Consider the following 14846-nt stretch of genomic DNA (forward strand, 5'->3'; position numbering starts at 1 on the left):
TGCCAGCTTTGCTTTGTTTTAGAGTATTATGGGACTTCCAGGTAAAGTGATACATTACGCTTGGATTTTTTCGGTGCATTTAACTTGCCACCACAAGACATCTTTCTTGACAAATGTACATTACTGGACAGATTAAGATAGGCCTTCTGACAGATCTCAACTGTAACTGTTGATACAAAGACATCAGAAGACAGACCCATTTCTAGCAGGAATCAGTTTCAGTCCTGTTTTTTGTCTCAATGATCTTTCGACAGTGATGTAGCTTCACTAGTACAGTTTGTGGACAAGACAAAAATTGGTGGGGATTGTAATAATAACAGCTTGTTAAATCATTTGTCAAAAAAACATATTTTAATACAGCCAAATGCAAGCAATTAATGTGGGGACAACTAATGCAGGCAGTATGCACAGGATAGGAAACTATCTTGGCAAGCAGTGCTTTTGAGAAGGATTTAGAGGTTGTCATGGCTAATCATTTCAGCATGATCTTTCTGTATCATGCTTTGGCAGAAGCACTGTTGCAACGGGGAGCAATACACAGAATTAAGTTATCTTGCGATCTAGACTGTATTGGCAAGATTGTTATGAGATTACTGTGACAAGTTTTGTTTTCCACATTAAAAAAAAAATGTGCAAACAGCAGACAGGGTTCAGTTGAGAGAGAGAGAAATATTCCAGAAGATAAAAAAAACTCTGGAAGCTTAATATCAGAGCCTGTAACATGAAAATTAAGGAACAGCATTTACTCAGCTCCTCAAAGAGAAGACTGAGAAGTGACTTGCCAAATGTCAGTAAGTGCACAGAGAAGGTATCCAGTAGTAACTTGTACACATTCTCTGACAAAGCAAAGCAAGATCCCAGTTTATGGAAGCTAGAGACAATATGAAACTTCAAATAAATTGATTTTTTTTCTAGCTGAACTTAATCACTGTTCATCATTTAGAGTCTCTAGAACTCAGCATTTAGGGGCAGGGGTGGGGAGGAACGCACAAAAAAAACCCAAAAAACACCAACACACACACGCCCCCCCCAAAAAAATTGTCCTGCATGCAGGAAGCTGGGTTTGGTGGCAATGATAGTCTCATAGTGTCCCTTATTTCCATGGGAAAGGAAGGAAAATCTACATTACCAACTGTATGCTAAAGTTTACAGTTTTGCACCAAGTCATTAATTTATTAAATCACAATTTTAAGGATTCAGTAGGGATTCAAGAGGTATTTCTTTTTTCAGTGTACAACTGGCTGTACATGGGCTTTTTGCCTGTCTCTGAAGGATTAGACATTGCCTAACTGGTACAGAAAATCGTCATCTAAAGACTATTTTATTTCTCATGTACCCTCTGAGCTTGTCTCACTGAATCAAAGGGTCTTAGACATGGCTAACATTCTGATATCTCCTGGTCTCTTTTGGGGTTTAAACTGTAAACTTTTGAGGACTACATTGCCTTCATCTAATTAAACCCATAGGACTTAATATAAACAACATTTGAGAAAAAAATATGGCGACTGGTCTTACACAGAAGGTTGGACCAGACGATTTAATTCACTTTCTTGAATTTAAACCTTAAGACCATGAAATGTATTACTCCTTACAAAGCTAAGGAAAATAATCTTTTAAATGCGGTTTAGAATAACTGATTTAAACATGACACTTTTCTATACCACTTGAAACCAGCTTCCATATTCAAATATACTTAGCTGTGACCTTTTCATAGTCTCTCTCTTTTTAATTAGAACACTTAAATTATCACATTCAATCACAGAACAAAATCTATTTGTATAAAATTATTTACAAGATTTTATGCATCCCTTAACAACTCTCTGAACCTGATCCAAGGCTCACTGAAGTCAGCAGGAATTGCTCATTAATTCAGAGAGGTTTGGCACAGCACCTAAAGGTAGAAAATTGGTCTACACAGTTTCAGCAGAAAACCTGGTGTTGAAATGAGCTTGTATTGCTGAGATAAAGTGTCAGGGTTATGTAGCACATTTAAGGGAAATAACTGTGCATTTTTAAATCCCTTATGTCAGCTTTTCTATAGAAGACTTTCACATCTATCTAAAAGTCTAGGATGGATATTATTATGTTAAGTGGTACTATCTACTAACATTAGTATAGGAGTATTTCATATTCCAGTCCAAAGAATGGCTAAAATCATTCTAGATTAGGTAATTTTTTAATTCGCTAATGGAGCTTCCCAGGTCTATCTGTTCAGTTTATTAAGACTTGCTTGATGAACCAGCTCAAAGAGGGGCATTAAAATGTTATAGTTAAGGAAAGAGAACATTCATAATAGTAACATTCAGATGAGGGCAGAGCCAAGTAACCAGTCCAGCTGGGATTCCTCCGTACTAAACACTGTAAAAGTACCCCCATAATTTGGTAACTGGTATATGCCACCCACCATGGACAAACATAAAACGCTCAGTCAATTTTACTTGTCTGCAGACTTTTGCTATACTAAGACTGCCTTCGACTAATCTAACTTTAGGCACCTAAGATTCCCAGAGATGGGAATGACAGTCTGTATTGGGCATAAATGGCAGCGTTTGGGTAGCAACGGTCTGGAGGGGTGACCTGTGGGGGAGGAGATGACTAAAGTAAGGTGACATTAATCCAGGCTTAAAATCTAGAAATCTATTAGTTCCAATCCATACAAGGAGAGAAGACGACAATTTTTATATTGTTACGCACGGTCATTGGATTCAAGTGAAAAAATTCTTCATAATCCCTTTGTTGATGACACGACCTGAGTTGTATCTGCTTAGGTACTTTCCAGTCATCTGCCAGTCCCAGCACAAGGGCCAGTCCCAGCACAAACCCAAACAAACAGGCAAATGGAGGGCTTATTAAACAAAGAACTTCTGAGCTGCCATAAAATTTCCTTGACTAGTAAATATTTCTGTTTCTCCTGGCTTTAGGAAAAAGGAACCTTCATTTTATGATCATTTGTTTATACCTAATGCTTTCTTTCCAGGACTAAAAAAACATTTTGCTAAACATTAAGGAGCTCAGTGTCTCTGATTTTGTAAGAGTATGATTGTATCTTGGCAGCACGCATCACTTCAAAAATCCCCATTTCCTGCCTGAAGAAAAATTTCAATGAGAAATAACTTTGAAATGACTTTGAATTAGGTTATTCTAAAATTCAAGCTAACCTCTGGCCCTCTCACACTTGATAAAAATCACATTTCAGTCTTCCATTATGACTAGCTAACATTAAGCTCAAAGCACTGTAGATGCCAACAAATAACACCATCTAGTTTTATGACAAATTTCTTCTTGCATATTTATGAGTGCATATCTAACTGACCACACAAATAAACAGAAACATGCACACTCTTGAAAACAAGCCAAAAAAAGGGAGCCAAGTGTCTTTAAAAGGCTGACTTTAGGATATTATTTTTGGTTGTTTCTGTAGATCAAGATACACACACTAGGTTCCCGTTTTACACAAATCCTTTCATGCACTTCACACAGCAAACGGAGATCTTGGGGTTAATATACATATACATGTTTTTCTGTTCATGTTTCTAGAAATACAAGTTTCCATCTCAGAGTAAATCAGCACTGATAGGTTGACACAGTTAGAACTCTGCAGGCTTTTATAGTAGCTGATAATCTCCACCACTATGAGAATACCCTGGGTTATGTTTTTATCATGCATTTGTTCATTAGCCTACTCAAGTCTAACTAGGACTTTGATCTTACAATCTGTTTTCTGTTGGTCAGTCTTACTATTACCATGCAAATATCATACCAAAGAAATTAAGGATCTGGGGGGATAAGGAGGGTAAAAAAAAGTCACAGAAGAGGTGTAAATGACTAAATTGCTACTCTGGCTTCATCAACTATTTAGCAGGTGTGCTGTAGCCATTGATATAATTCCGAGTAAAGCCAGTTATACTGAAATTTTTCTCACAAAGAACAGATACAAGGTACACCAGCTGCAGACAGATAATATCCATAGAAATAAGGAAAACGTTACATGGAACAAAGCTAGGATAGCTGTGGTCACACAGATCAGTATAATCCACTGATTTGTTAGGGTGAGGATTTAGGTGGTTTACTAGCTCTGCTTCTGAGAACAATAGCTTCTCCTGGACCTGAATCTCATCCAAGCTGCAGCCCACCTTGCCAGTAACAGAGAGGAATCAAGGCTGGGCAGATACTACTCCCCACCCCACCCCCAAGCATACATGCCTCTATCACATGGAAAATTATCCCAAATGGTCTTGCAAAAAGCTACAGATCCAAAAATCAGGATGAATGCTTCCTGGGTCACCGTAACGTAAATTATTCCTACAAAAAAGTAATTTCTCACAAAACCACCAATGCTGCATTTAGAAATAGCATCAATAAAATGTATTTTTCAGAGTCTCATCCCATTCCTTCAGTAGTAGGGTTTACATAGATCCATCAAATATTTCTGAGACACAGTGTTTGCATGCCTGAGCTGTGGCGAGCATATGCAGCGATGCTGGCACTGTCTGGAAGCGCTAGACTGGCTCTGCATATGACAGACTTGATCTGTGCTTAAGCTCCTCTGGGATTCACAGGCAAACACAGAAAGTCCTTAGCATCCCTCTGAACAAAATTCCCAGGCAGGAAAAATGCTATAGCATTGCTGCATTACAACAGTTGGTAAAAAACTTGGCTCACATTAGAAAAGGGAGGTTCGTAATTCAAAAGTGCTTTACTGTTGGTCTTAACTACTGTCATAGGATTTTGCAATGAACTTCTGTTTGCTATCTACCAAAGCACATCCACCATGGCAGTGCCAACGTATCTCTAGTACTAGCATGAAGTAATTAATGAAATATATTAATGGCCACTGAACATATAGTTATCTTCCATTATGGATCATCTCCAGTGATAAGAGGTTAGTTTATTTATTAGCATTACTTTTATTTTGCTGAAAGTCTTCTTAGACCATGTAAATACTTTATAGCAGTTGTATCAGCAGCTGAGACAATTGCAATAAAACTAAACATATGAAACAGTTTTCCCTTTCTCCTAAACCTAAAAAAATATTAAGATAAATCTGTATTTTACGAAATGGATTTGGAAATTGCACATGATGTGGAGTGCCCTTATTGAACAGGCTGATAGCCTCACCAGGTATTTGGATGGCAAGAGGTAACAGTATGGTCCGAGAAACTCTTTAGTCAATCATTTTTAAGGGATATAAAAGCCTTCATTTGAAACCTCTAACATTTCTGAATAACTAATTTAAGAACTATTGCCTAGCATTCACTCTAAGTTTATTTTCTGACAGACACATGGTGCTGAGCATCTTTCCAACATGCAGAATACTTTCTTTACAGAGTTCTGCAGGTACTCCAGAGGTCTTCACCTCGCCTTGTAACTCTTCAGTATTTCTGATACATGCAACAGCCTGATTCAAAAGCAAGGAGATGTTTGTCACTGAGATTTCAGGTGCCTAACATTGACTGCACTACAGGGCAGTAAAAATCAGCCTTGGAGCAGTAGAATATGTGGGTCTTCCAATCTGGTGACCGTGGCGTTCTGATGCAGAGAATTGACATTTTCAACTCATTTTCTCTCACAATTCTGCAGTGGACCAGTTCAGTGACCTTTAAGACCCAAGGCAAGAAGCATTTATAAGTAATTCTCTTGCCATCTTATAGTAGATGCACATGGTACTTTGAATAGTAACAAGATTTGCCTGTACTTTAATGAACAGTTCGATATCTTATCTTTAATCAAAAGTTTTTGTAGTTATTATTTAGGAAATATGGGGAAATTATGCTTTTAAATAGGTAAGGTGTTACAGCTTATTTCACTGAGGACACATAAACATCGATAGCCAAGTTTCCAGAGTCTGGAAGTTTTGCTTGTGAATGCCTGCAATAGATAAGTTTCACCTTGGGCCACAAAAGCTATTACGCTATATCTTATTATATCATAGTACATCGTGTATAATCAGATCAGTCACTGTCAAACATTGGAGAAAAAAAGTACAGCAAAAAACATTTGCTCTCATTGCTGAGTTTCAGACACTGCATTATGTTAGGGCTCAATCGTACTAAAATAGCTTTTCTACTTACTATCAAAAAATGGACGTAGGTACTTGTTGTATCCTTTTATTATTTTTTGTATCGTTGGAGGTAGAATTTCACCTTTTCCTTCAGCTTCAGGAATTTCCATTGACCTAAAAGGTATGAAAAAAGTGATGATGTTTTAAAAGAAGACCATCAATTATAGTAGAGATGACATTCCAAGAAAACACTGTATTAGTTTCAAGGTTACTGATGATTACTGCCCATCAGATAACATATCATGAAACATTTGTATATCTGCATTTTACAGCATTGTAGAAAAATAATGATCTAAAAAATATCAGATTTTATAACCTGTATTAGTCTTAGTGGGAAAAAATACCACTTTTGTACCTTAAAGTCTATCGTTTCTTTAAGGTCTATCATTTCTTAACACCTCACCTGAGAAAATAGTTCTGTCTTCTTTAATACCTTCTCTGTAAATAGGGCACTGTTGTTATAATCTAAGAATGTGGGAGGGGTGTTGATTGTTTATTTCAGCATTTAAAATTAAGCTTGTTTTTACATAATGAAATACATTCAATTTAGCTCCTGGAGAGAGACAGAAACAAGCCTCAGAGATTAGAGCATGAAAACACTTTCAAAATCCTGCTTTTACAACATAATTTTAAAACAGGTTACAGAAATAATCCTGTAGGGCAAAATCGGTGAAGCATAATGAGAATGCAAACCACTCCTTTGTTCAGAAACAGCTACACATACAATCCACAGAAGTCAAATATAAAACAGCAATTACGAACCCCATTTTTGCCCTAGGGCCCCTGCAATATGCAATAGCCTCATTGGGAGGCTGAGTGAAGGGACTAGAGAAGATACATACCTGAATTGCAATTCTATACTCAGAGCACCTCAGGATTCATTTTTATATATTCCCCCCTTCACCTTTTATGGATCTTGATGGTTAGCAGGTATGGGAGGGACACCTGGGGCCATTAAGGGCTGTTACACTGTAAGTAGCAGTCCCGTAGCAAAAGATATCACAGCTTTGCTCTTAATTTCTGCCTAACCCCTATAGTGAGCACCTCGAGAGTGCGAGCAGGGTGAGCTCACCCGTCACAGATTCAGGCTGTGCTCTTCATAAATTAAAACACAAGTGGTACTGACTGCTCGTTGCCAATGATTTGAGAAAAGTGGGGGTATGACTTTTCTTTAATTATGAAGGTGAGAAGCAAATAATTGACTGAGGCAAGGAAGCCCAGCTGGCTGCAGGCAGAGGCGTTGCCTCTGCTGATGGAGAGCAGCCACCTATATATTCAGCAGGAGAGGCTCCCTATGTTTCTTACCCGCCACACCAAAAGCGATTGGTCTCTAAGAGTAACCAGCTCTACCCCTTAGTTCTCCTACAGTACAGGCAAGAGCTGTAGTTATGGTGGCTCAGCCCTGGGGAGGAGGATGTAAGTACAAATTGATTGTTGGGGGAGCACTGGTGTTTTGTGGTCCCTGCTAGTCCTGACAAATCCTTAGTGATTTCTCCCAGAACTACTCCTGAAGCCTCTCTTTGCTCTTCCTAATGATATTTCTGGGTCTCCTGCAGCCTTCCAAAGCTTGCTCCTTTGATTTGAGCTTTACTATGTTTCTGTGAGACCTTGAGCTGCTCTACCAGGGAACTGGGGGTTTTATCCACTAGGAATAATCCAGTATTTTAGACTGGCAAAACTTAAATGCTAAAATAGTTTCACTGAGTGCATGTGGCTAAATCACACTGTGATTTTTAGATGTGGTATCCACTGTCTTTAAGTGTTGCTATTGATGCTTAATTTTTCTGTTGACCAGACCCTATTCCCATATAAGTAGCTATTTTTCATTAACAATCTTGTATAACTTAGATACTTGAATGATCCTATTTCCCTTATTTTGCCCCTGTTTTTTTATTTCTTTATTGTTAGTGAACTATGTTATTACTTTACTATATGTTAAATATGGTCTTGAGTAATGCCAGTGTTGAAATAAGGAATGTTTCTCCTGTAAGTTGTGTCCTAAAGAAACAAGCACAGTCATATGTCAATATAAATAAAAAGCCCAGTTTTATGTTGCACAAATGTATTGGAATTAAAAAGGTAGTTGAACATAATTAATTTCTTAAATACTGTACCAGCAACTGATTTTTCTGCTTTTGTAATTTACATATAATTTTAGCTAAGAGTTCCATGAGCTGCATGAGTTTAATTTCCCAGTTTTACTGGATTGTTCCTGAATAACTTTCACATATTGTGAAGCAGTAAAGGAGAACTTCTCCTTTTTCTACTGCAAGGGTATAATATTGTTCTGTTGATCAGTATGCAATTGTAGAGTGGTCTGGTGTGTTATCATTGACAGCTATTTTCTGAAATATATCTTAAATATTTAGCATTATTGTATGCAAGTCCTTCCCTGAAATCACCTGTGGTACTCTTTGAGATAATTCTTGATTTCCCTCATTAATACATGATGTGTGGCCTCATATCTTTTGTCTTTGGTTAAGTAAGAACTTGTTGGCATGGGAAAGCTGTTGTGCAGTAATTAAGGCTGCGAATTAATAGGGCACTGTCCCTTGTGTGCTCTTTTGCCATACAATCTGTTAGAAGTCCTATCATGGTAAGCCAATATACGAGAGGAACCTGATGCCTCCTAAATGTGTGTGTGCGGTGTTAGTAGCCTGGTAACTTTGGGCACTGTCAGAAGCAGATTGCCAGTGTTGGAAGGCAAAGAACCTACAGATGTTATATGCCTTAAGTGGTTTGGCTTATCTCCATTTTAAGAGAGGATGTCCTGTTCCCTTTAAATTTCTATTCGATTCATGTGTCCCATTCATCGCTAAGCAAGAGTGAGCTCACAGCTGCCTACATTCCTGTAGAAATCTTTTTCTTTTTAAAAAAAAAAAATCTGTCATATAGCCTTATGCAGGGATCACAAAGGATAAAAGCTCAGACTCTTTCCTCTTATGCATGTACATCATCTCATCAATTCATCTAAGCTTCTTTTTTACCCAGTATTTGTGTTTTAAAATTTAACTAACTGCATATGTTTTAGTTCCTGCATTTTCTTAATGTATTTGGAATATATTGACACACATCTAAGTGTGGAGTTGCCTTGAAACAGCTGTTCCAGCTACTGAGGAGAGAATAGGCTTTTACAGAAGAAAACTAAATATATATTTGTTTGACAGCTAGGAACATCTATCTGTTCTGGGCTGTCAATATATAATGTTTTAAACTCTTCAGGTTCAGTGACCCATGTTTGCCTTTATAATGGCTGAATTCTAATTATTTAATTTCCTTAGTTATGCTTATGGCTCAAAAACTTAGTATTTTTACAGGTTAAGCTAAACTTGGAAGGTATAACTGCTTGTTATTTAAGTTAGTGTCTTAATAGAATTGGGTAACAAGGGGGAAATCAGAACATCTGCCCTAAACAGCAGTATATATCACTGCTTAAAACAAAAGTACTGTCTAGACACATCTACTGGAATATTTTTCCTGGCTATTTTTTGTCAGAAGTTATGTATCATGAAAGAGGAGAAACACCTTAGAACTGAGAGAAGGGAGAAACAAAATGCCAAACACAGTATGAGCAAGCTTTTGAAAGAGCCTCTCAGGAAAAGCTGGGGAAAAAAAGCTTTTTTAGGCAATCCACTGACAGGCGAAGGGTTTACAGATGCAAACAAAGGTGTTACTCCTTGTTTCATACCCAATGTGCTCAAGGATCCAGGCTTTGTGTGGTCTTTGTAGATAAACTGTGGCAGAATCACCCCAGTCACTGATTAATTCTCTGCTTCAAAACAGCCACTACTTTCAAGGGGTTTTGGTTAATCGTTGAGGTTGAAACAGCAGTGTTATGTTACCACTTACCTGATACAGGAACAAATATTTAAATAATATAAGTGGTGTTAATCTCAACCAAAAAAAAAATCCCATAGAATTTTCTGGATCTGACCATATAAACCCAAGCTAGCATTCGTTAATTTGAAAACACCCTTACTGAAATAAATGGAGCCCTTCTTGGGATCAAATAGCATATATTTCCTTAAGCTGATTCCTGATAATGATTTGAAGTGCAAGTTCTATTGATTGCTCTGATAAATTTGCCTCAATTTGTCCATTTCTACTTCTTAATAAAAATATTTCTGGGAAAGTGACCATCCAGGCAATGCCCTAGATATAGATTTTTAGTGTGTGTGTCTCTGATGTGATCGTAATGTAATTTAATGTCAAGTGCTGAAAGTGAAGTTAAGAAATGTCATTCAGGAAGGGAGAACTAGAAAGTAAGGTGGAGTCTGATAGCCTGGTGTGACAGTCTTAGCACGTGCGTCGTGGCAGATCATGTCTTCTGTATGTGATAGGGAAGATGAGGCTCTGGCTGTCTCTAAACTTAAAAAAAAAAAAAAACCAAACAAACAAAAAAAAACACAAAAAAACCCCCACCATTATTGATTATAAAGTACTCAGTAGACGAAACTCTTTTCACACATTAGCCAGAGCTTATACAAGTGGGATATCTAAGGGGCCACTTGGGGAGCAATCCTGGCCCTTGCTTCAGTGCGCCTCAGTCCTTGGATACCGCTTAGAAACATTTCTCTGTTTCAGTGCCAAGCAGGATACTCTTTGTTTTAAACAGCATTTTCACCAAACCTTCCTGGTTTGCACACTAGAAAAAGGCATTTGTGTACTTAAGCACCACCCTGGCTGTGAGCGAGCCAAGGGGCAGAGCTGCTTCTCAGCCCGTGTTTGGGTACAACGCGACCGCATCAGCTCACTGCTGATGGATAACTCCGATGGATACTATACAGGAATTCACTGTCTGTGCTTGCGGATACTGTTAGCCGTGTAAAGCTGTAAGAGAGGATTCACAAAGTCTGCCTGATAATAATGAAGGCAATTATATACTGCAGCCTGAATTTCTCAGGGAAATTTGCCTCCTTGTTACTTAGATCCTTCTGAAATTTTGTTGGTCTCTTTGCAGTGTTTTATTACTGCAAAGCCAAGAATCATCCAGTGATTATAGAGTGTGGCAAGTCACAGCTGACAAGGAAGGAAGGTGGAATTGGAGCAAGTCTGTGTTCTGGACAAAGATCTCTATAGCACTGGAGAAGGTGGGGGAGATGGATGTTTTAAATTCCCTTTCAGGGGACTGTTCCAGCTACCCTCACAACCAAGTGGAGGCTTTATCTAAACATGTGTTTGCACACCCACTTGAACTAAAGCTCAGGCAGAATTGTATCTTGAGGAATTTACTGGGAGACCAAATAGGTTAGGCAATGCTACACAGAGAATTGGCTAACAGACTTTAAATCCTTTGGTTAAAGGTGGTAGTGACAATGTTTAACCTGTCCATGCTTGCATTTTCTTATTAGAATTACTTATAAAGAATAATTTTCCCCATTTTTATAGAAGGAATATATTTTAAGTGCTCCATTTCTATCTTAATTCTTTTGTCAACTGCACTGTTAGCAGGGTTACTTGTACACTGAAGGGATCAGTTTCACCTTCCAGCTTAACACAACTCGGCTTTCCCAAAGACGTCACTATTTTATCAACAGAGAATAAGAAGACAATGTTTTAACCACGTAATTCTTTTTAAGACACTCTCCTTTAGTGATGAATGCAGAGTGATGACTTTACTACCTCAAGTTTATAGTACATCTAGGTGGACTGCATGCTTCTGTCCTTGGGCAAAGTACTGTGCTCCAGGCAAGGACCATGTGCCCTTCCAAATTTGCTAAGCATCTGATACGATATTCACACTCTCTACACAGCAATCTTTTGTTTGAAGGATCATTTGCTTAAGTTAAATTCCTTTCTTCTTTTCCCCCATCAGTCTTCTGAGTGGGAAAAAAAAAATCTGTAACTCAGTCAAGGCAGTTGAGATGATTCGTGAAGGACTTCAGTCCTGGATTTCTGTTACTAATATTCAGGTTGCTTAATCTTTGTTAGAGGCAATATTCAACTGTCAAGTAGATTTGGCTTTGTTAGCTGGCCAGATATATTTCTAATTATAAGTAAATAAGCCAAATGATATTATGCATTGAAGAAATAATATTTTTAGGAAATATTTCTTACCTACACAGCATCAACAGAAAAAGAGCTCTGAGACTGCAGCATTTAAGACTGCACATTGTCAGGTGTGGTTTCAAAAGTTCTTGTAGTTCCTAAAAAAAAAAGTTCAGAGGTAATGTTTAACAACACATTTGCATTTCAAATATACAAATTTCACAAGGTTCTCAACACTAAAGATATTGTGTCTTGAATAGCTGCTGCTATTGTTGTAGATATTTACTAATACATTTATAAAAAAACTCCAAAACTTCAAAAAAGACACGGTATCATCAATAATTTGACTTACTAATAGAAGTTGCATTCCAGTATACTACTCTCTTTCTTTTTTGCATCTGTCCTTTAAATATTAGGAAAAGTAATTGTTCTGAAAAATAACACAATCATGTACAGGAGAATCATAAACAGAGTTTGTCTCTGCTATTCATGTTTGTAAATGAGTGTATCTCTGGCATATCAGTACACTCCTCTGAATGGAAAATACATAAACAGCTCTGTGTTCTAAGATGGGTTAAGAGCAACATCTCTGGTATGTGGGTAGTAACAATACCTATGATACATATCTTTGGTAAGTTTTTTGTTAATGAGCAAAATTGAATTGATGTGTTTCTGCCTCTAGCTATTAAAAAAGATCCTTTGACTGTATATAAATAATAATATATAACCATCCACATTCATCAAAATGTTTGGATGAGGATGTTTTCTCCTGAATGGGATTTCTTTGCTTTTGTCAGTATGATTCACATCAGTAACAGTTATTTTAAGTAATCTGTCAGCTCTGTAATCCATTTCTGGATGAAAAGAGTATCAGTCAATAGTTTAAGGCAGTCATACAACAGATCTGAAATTCATGGATTGTGCAAACTTTTGCTACATTCCATCAACGCACTGAAATCTTATTTGTAAGACTTGCTTCAAAACTTTAAAAAAAAAAAACACTATATGACAGGAACATTACCTACCCAGAATCTGCAAGACAACTGTTAAATGTTAATAAATACAAATGAAATATCTGTTGTAGGTTTTAGGAAGGGACAATACTATTTTCAATGTCAGAATGAATTTTGCAGGAGTCTCTTTCACTTTGATTTCACAGTAAATTACTAACAGTAAAGAATTTGAAGCTTCACAACTTGAAGCTTTGTTTCACCATCCTTTAGTGACCAATACAAAATACTAGTGAACTTTTTTACCCCTAAGTAATTTTTCTTTCAGTCTATAGTTCTAGTAAGAGCAACACTAGTGGTATTTACTTAAATTAATGCAGTGTGAATGGTATCTGACTTGTATGTAACAGTGGTGAAGTGACAAAAGAAGTTGTTAATGTCTCCAAAGAAAAATGAGAGTCATTGAAATGGCTTTTTAAACAAGTGAAAATTCTCAGCATCTTGGATACTTTAAGCATACACCAGCCTGGTAAATATTAATGTCAAAATAAATCATACACTCCTACAGACTTCCACAGAAAATAATGCTTGAGACATTAACAGAGCCTGTAATAGAAAGATACAGCACAAATGAGCAGATGGTGTTGTCAGAACATTGCTCTCTAAATGCTGATTCTGTGACACTCCTGGTGCATATCGTGGGATCTCTTTTGCGTATCTCAGTTTGGGTTTGGATGAATACTTTCTACATTCGCTATCTTTATCTCACAGGAAAGTATGCTAAAAATAAGTATTATATTTCTGGTTTCCCAGAAAACCTGTTACTGATTTTATAAGTACTTCATAAAGCTTCTTTTATATTTGGCTTTTGAATTGCTACTATGAGCTCCTAATGCGTCTGAAGAGCCTTTATAAACAGATTAAGGAAACCTATGGATATTTCTGTACTTGTTTAGTTTTAGTTTTTACAGTACTGAAGATCAAAATGAATGGATTGATTACTAATCTCTTTCTAAAGCAACTGGTTTACCTTCAGATCTTGACCAACATCCAATTTAGCCATTTTGTGGGGGGATAGGGTGGGGAATTTTAGTCTTTAACACATGAAAGGTCAAATCCATTCTATGGTATGTGGATTAACTTTGTATGCTCAGAAAAGAGAGCATGGAAATAACAAGAAGGAGAGGATCTCTTATTTCCGTATAAGAAATACTAATCAAGAGATGGAATTGCCATGTCAGCTGGCAGCCCATCACTGCAAAGGGACATTGCATGTCAGCCGAAGAATAGAACTGGGTAGCTATTGAAGGCTTAAGCAGTTTTACAGATAATACTTAAGCTGGATATATAAATCACTGCTGCATGTGCATACACGCTTGTGTGTGTACACACATTTTCTCTGCTGTCCTTTTTTTATGGAGCTTACTGAGCCGGTTTGTTCCATTGAAAAGCCTGCCTCTTGGCATGTTTGCACATCTGGACCTTTCCTCTGTCATGCGTTTCTTTATCAAATGCTATACACTCACAGCAGGATTCCTTCCTGCATATGTAGACCTTATTAACCACTGGTATTTAAAACTAGTTCAGCAGGACCCGTAATATTTTCCTCTTTCCCACAGCCTAGAAAAATATACATAACCTGTTCTCTGCATGGAATATCGAGCCATTTGATTTTACCAGACAGACTACATGCTGTCCAGATTACTGTACATATATTGGCACATCATCTTATTGTAAACATACCATTAAGTAATTCAGGCGAAAGTAACAAATATCTGCCCCAGTTTCCCATATGATGAGACAACAACACTTTCCACTTTGAAACAGATCAAATTAGGACTGTAAAA

At 37.3% G+C, this 14846-nt stretch overlaps 1 protein-coding gene across 1 annotated transcript in view; it reads right to left on the reverse strand.

The window, feature by feature from the left end:
* LOC104258512 (gamma-aminobutyric acid receptor subunit pi-like) overlaps window positions 1–12174 on the reverse strand; it is a 39731-nt gene extending 27557 nt beyond the window's left edge. The window contains exons 1-2 of the mRNA XM_059821123.1: window positions 12119–12174; window positions 6072–6175 (exon numbers count right to left, since the gene is read on the reverse strand). Of these exons, the coding sequence (XP_059677106.1) occupies window positions 6072–6175; window positions 12119–12174 (160 nt within the window). The remainder of the gene's footprint in view (window positions 1–6071; window positions 6176–12118) is intronic.
* Between the last annotated feature and the right edge of the window lie 2672 nt (window positions 12175–14846).

This window comes from Gavia stellata, chromosome 9, assembly GCF_030936135.1.
Source record: "Gavia stellata isolate bGavSte3 chromosome 9, bGavSte3.hap2, whole genome shotgun sequence".
NCBI lineage: Eukaryota > Metazoa > Chordata > Aves > Gaviiformes > Gaviidae > Gavia > Gavia stellata.